General features: G+C 40.3%; 1 protein-coding gene across 1 annotated transcript in view; it reads right to left on the bottom strand.

Moving 5' to 3' along the window:
• tmprss5 (transmembrane serine protease 5) overlaps positions 1-2,025 on the bottom strand; it is a 5,902-nt gene extending 3,877 nt beyond the window's left edge. Inside the window, exons 1-3 of the mRNA XM_030152766.1 lie at positions 1,910-2,025; positions 949-1,093; positions 508-588 (exon numbers count right to left, since the gene is read on the bottom strand). Coding sequence (XP_030008626.1) covers positions 508-588; positions 949-1,093; positions 1,910-1,912 — 229 coding nt within the window. The 5' untranslated portion in view covers positions 1,913-2,025. The remainder of the gene's footprint in view (positions 1-507; positions 589-948; positions 1,094-1,909) is intronic.
• Between the last annotated feature and the right edge of the window lie 2,864 nt (positions 2,026-4,889).

The raw sequence follows: 4,889 nt of genomic DNA, 5'->3' as shown, positions 1-4,889 counted from the left end.
CTCGCTGTGGTGCTCATTTGGAAGAGCTTGCTTAATATTAATCTCTTATTATATATCATTCATTTTAAAACATAACTTTAAGCAATACTAATTATAATGTGAGCTTTAAAAGCATGATGATGAACTACTATTATTCTAGGCATCTGTTACTCTCCAGCTCATGAATTAATTTTTATTGCGTAAAAAGAATTAACCAGTGAAGGATTTCTTTGTATCCTTGTGCTGAATCATTGTACTCTGATGGCAAACAAACCTAGAAAGTGCATTTTTATTTGTTTTTTATAAATTGATATACCCCAGTAGAGTATATTATTGACAAATATATATTTCAACTCTAAAACATCAATGTTTTTTTGGCCTAAAAAAGCCAGCATCACTTGGGATCCGAGCAGCGTTGACCTCAAAAAATGTACTAGAGCTGGACTAGTTGCAAGTAAAGACTTTGCACATTCATTTCCAGTTACTTTAAACTCATTTACTGGTTCTTTCTCAGATGCAATGACTCACCCAGAAACCAGACCCCTACAGCCAAGCCTCCCAAGAGTCCAACTACGCACACCGCTGCCAGTAGCCTCACCAATCTGTGAGCTAAATCAGCAGTAAGATGGGAATTAATGCCATGTGATCCCAGATATGAGCTGAGAAGAATCATTAAATGTCAGGTTTTACATATATAGAACACCAACGCCCAGCAGGAAGACGCAAGAAGAGCATAATAAGCTGTGGAGTGCACATGGACGGTACTACACCGTCTCAAACAAATCAGCATGGTGACATTTTGATTAGAAAGCACGGCTGTTTCTCTTATCGCTGCAGATGGCTTGATTAAGTGCAGAGACATAGTTAGATCTATTTGGGAAACTGTGGTTTAATTGATGATTTGAGCACTAATGAAGCAAGATTGTCTGAGGTTTGATGCTCATCAGGTGGTGCGCCACTGGAGCTTACCATGAGCTGTGGAATGAATCCTTTTTAACCAAGTGCTGCACTGCACTCCTTTGGTCTCTGCAACTCCTGCTGCTTTCTCTAAGTGAAAAGGATGACTGACAGCCGCCGGGTTCTCAATCACTGATAATGCGTCTCCATCACGACTCTGTAAGGATTATAGTTGCATGTCAGAGCTCATTTACTCCCTAGTGTTGGTGATAAAGTTTTGGTTTAGTACTCGAGACAAAAGCTACCTGCTGACCATCTGCTGCCTGACAGCATACTGTGCACCTGTCAGGCTGATTTTAATTAGGTGCAATGTAATCCTGGATATTAGCCTCAGTGGACCAGTGCAGATGTATGGTGTCAAGCTCTAGGTGTGTACAGGTGTATATGTCATATCTCCTCAGTGATTGAAGCATAATGAGCACGCTGAGGCTTGGGCATCTTGCATCACATACTCTCATCTGAGGATAAAATCTGTTTTTTAGTAGTATTTTTTATTTTAAAGATCATATATACTGTGCTCAACTCTTCAGGGAGCAGCTGCTCCTATAAGCAACATATTGAGAGAATTACAGTAATTATAATGAAGCTTTCTATAGATATACATCGCAAGCTTGGCATTACCCAATTACAGCACTAGTTCCAACTAAATAAATACCATAGCATCTGCTCCCTTTAAATTCTTGAGGGTAGCTAAACATGTAATTTTAGTCTCTGGAATAAGAGTTAAGTAATTCATTACAGCTGTACAGCATTGGGTCATAAGAACTACACCAGATATAAAACTGAAACATAAGGAAATGTGATGGAGACAAGTGTATTCCAAATTTTAGGAGAGCACTGCATGTGTAAACAGCATCTGTTGTAGACCGAGGGTGCAAGAGAAGGTGACGATGTGAGAGAGGTGCTATCAGTAATGCACGTGTCAGACAGATGGAGCAAGGTGTAGTGAATATTTCAGTGTCTTGTTTCTTACCATGTTTTCCTTGCGTACAGTCCTGAGTTAAAGGCAGCGGTGTCCGTGCTCATCTGTAGGCCTGTCCTAGAGGTAGAGGTCCGTCCTGTTCCCAGTTGATGCACCATTTAACAGAATGCAACTCTGGATTTTCCCTTCACAAAGAGACAATGAGGTCAGCAGTGGTGCAGAGAATGAGGCTGTTGTTTGTCCAGGGGGGTCATGGGGCCTGTGGAAGCAAGCTGAACCAGGTCTTTGTCGGGGGAAGCATCTCCAGAGATACCTCCAAGCTGACTATTGGTAGGACACGGGGGGTTGCTAGGTAACACTTTTACCTGTGCCAAAAGATTGTCCATTTTCGCCCTGAGACGGGTTATTACCTGACAGTTTGTAAGTTCTGGGAGAAGGTCATTATTACAGATTGTTGAAAAGTCTCATATCATGTCAATCCCTGTCATTTGCAATCCAAAGCTATCGTCTCTCAACACTCAGGAACAAAATGAAGCCTGTTCTATCCACCCACTGACAGATGAGACTTTCTCCTCTCATGCTTTTTCACTTCTTGAACCATCAGAATAGTTTTTCTGTATTTCAAATGTCATTTTTAGAGGAAGGACAGCAGAAGACGACAATCAATCTGGCTAAAAATAGTGAAAGTAATCAACAACTGAGACAAGGAACATGCAAAAATAGATCAAGGCCTGTCATTTACTTCAGTTATTCTTTAGCAGAAAAAAGAAAACTCTCTGCTTTAGTTATAATTTAGGCGAACTGAAGGAATATTTAATGGAGTGGTTCCATATGTTTGTGTCACATGTGTGATGTGGGATTAGTGAGAGTCCAGGTGATGGGAACAAGTGCCAGGAAGAAAATTCCTCCTCGTCCGACTGTCAAAGCTGAATCCAAGAAGGGGCCCACATCTATTTGGCTCATCTAACAGCTGTCATGTGGAATTATTTGGAAATCATATAATAGAGTAATGAACATTGCGGTAATGCTGTAAATTGCATGTGATGGAAAAACAGCTGAAATTCAGACCAGTGGGGCTTTGAGGTTAATAATGTTTGATAATATTAGGCTTGTGCTGAATTGTTCTTCTGCAGAAGCAAACAGAGGAGCAGTGAGCACACGTCTATTTAGTCGTTTTCACATTTGATGTCTCCCTCTTCTGGTGAAATGTGTTTTCTCACGTAGTTTTGTCTGTAAGATGTCGGAAAATAACCTTCTCTGACTAAAAATGGAATATGCACCAATTGCATAATTTCCTTGAACGTTTGAAATGTCTTCAGTTTTATTTTCTATTAGAAAATAAATGTGAGGTCATAAGCACTCCACATTTTATTCAATATCATTTATCCATGTTCTGTTTTCGTTTTTCAAAGTGAGCCCTGCTTTTCTGTCTAAAAATAATACTAATACTGTTCTGTCTGTTTTTTTGATATCTGCACTTAAGAACACACTCTTATAATCAGATTCTTACATAAAGCCTTCACCAGAGCATGCTTAAGACTTGAACAAGAAATAAAAGATTTGTCCAAGAAATCAGTCTTAAATTGGAGTTAAAATTATGCCAAAATGTCTAAAATTTAAGTGTCTGATACTAATGGCAGAGACACCACAAACTAGAGCTTCTGGAAAGACCATAAATGGAGTTCACACCTGCATGAGATTTATTCCAGGGTTGAAGACGTTCTACAAATGGCTAATCAATTTATATCATAATAACCACAGGCCAGCTGAGTCTTGGTGAGCTTACCAGGCAGTGTTAGTATTTAATTGGACTTCTGCCTCGTGCTCATCATCTGATCAGAAGTCTTAATTTCATGAGTAAATCCCTCCAACATGACAAAAACAATAACAGTCTGTTACCTTGCATGGGGGTGCCACAGAAGCCCAGTGTGGACTACATTCATTTATTTATTCATGTAGCACAGTCTGAGGCCGCACTGTGAAGAGGCTGGCTACAGCCCAGTTTGGAGCTGTGTCCATCTCCCTGTGCACCAAGGGGGTAGCACTCTCCCTGTTTGGTGTGCTGAGATTTGATCAGCTCCACTCTTATCTGAGCCATTAGTATGTGTGCTTCTTTCAGCCGCCAAACCTTGAACATCAGATGCAGTCTCTTAGTCCCTCTTCGGAAATCCCATAGTAGGTTTCTAACTGAACAGAGGAGAAGCAGGCTTCTTGTGAGGCTTGGACACAGTCTGCTTTGACGTGGTTTGCCAAAGTCCAGCCCACCAAAGCATTTAAACTGATTCATTGATGTGTGGGTTATCATGAGAGCTGGCCGTGACCTCTCGCAGAGATAGCCATTAAGGGTTGGACTAACCACAGACAGAGGCAGGGTTTACTGAAGCCTGTTAAAGGGACAATCTGTTACTGTAATGCAGTGGTTCCCAGCATTTGACATACCAATATAGTCCCGTCAGATAAGATTATGCTTCATTATCACCAGTCATGCCCTTTGTCCATTTGATCATATTTAAAAGATGAAAAGTGGATGTGTAATATATCTGCTCCTTAGAGTGTGAGTGGATGGATGGTTTTCGGCAGTTATCCATTACTTGAGGGTACTGATTTCAGCTTTTTTTTGCTTTTGATTGGATGATGCATGTTACAGTCTACTCAGGTTATAAGTGTTTTTCAACCTCCGGGTCGCCTGGAATTCCAATAGGGTCAATTGCAATTTCTAGTAATTGATAAAAATAAAAAGCATTACTAATAAAAAAATATATGGTGAGTTGAGAGAGACAATCACGATACATAAAAGACATGGCAAACTGAGGCTGAAACTGAAGCACTGTGGTACTGTTTATCTTTCAAATGTTCATTGTGGTCGGTGTAAGATGCTGCAGCTCTTTCATAATGCATAGTTTGAGTTATTGTTTGTTCAGTATTAATTGTCAGCCTTGTAAATCCAAGCTGGACTGACTGTACATATCCTGACCAAGGAAAATGAAATTCTCACTTTGTGCAGTAATGTACACCTGGCTTTTCTGCCTCC

The sequence above is a fragment of the Sphaeramia orbicularis genome, chromosome 13, assembly GCF_902148855.1.
Source record: "Sphaeramia orbicularis chromosome 13, fSphaOr1.1, whole genome shotgun sequence".
In the NCBI taxonomy this organism is placed as follows: Eukaryota; Metazoa; Chordata; class Actinopteri; order Kurtiformes; family Apogonidae; genus Sphaeramia; species Sphaeramia orbicularis.
This window is presented reverse-complemented; position numbering and strand designations above follow the sequence as displayed.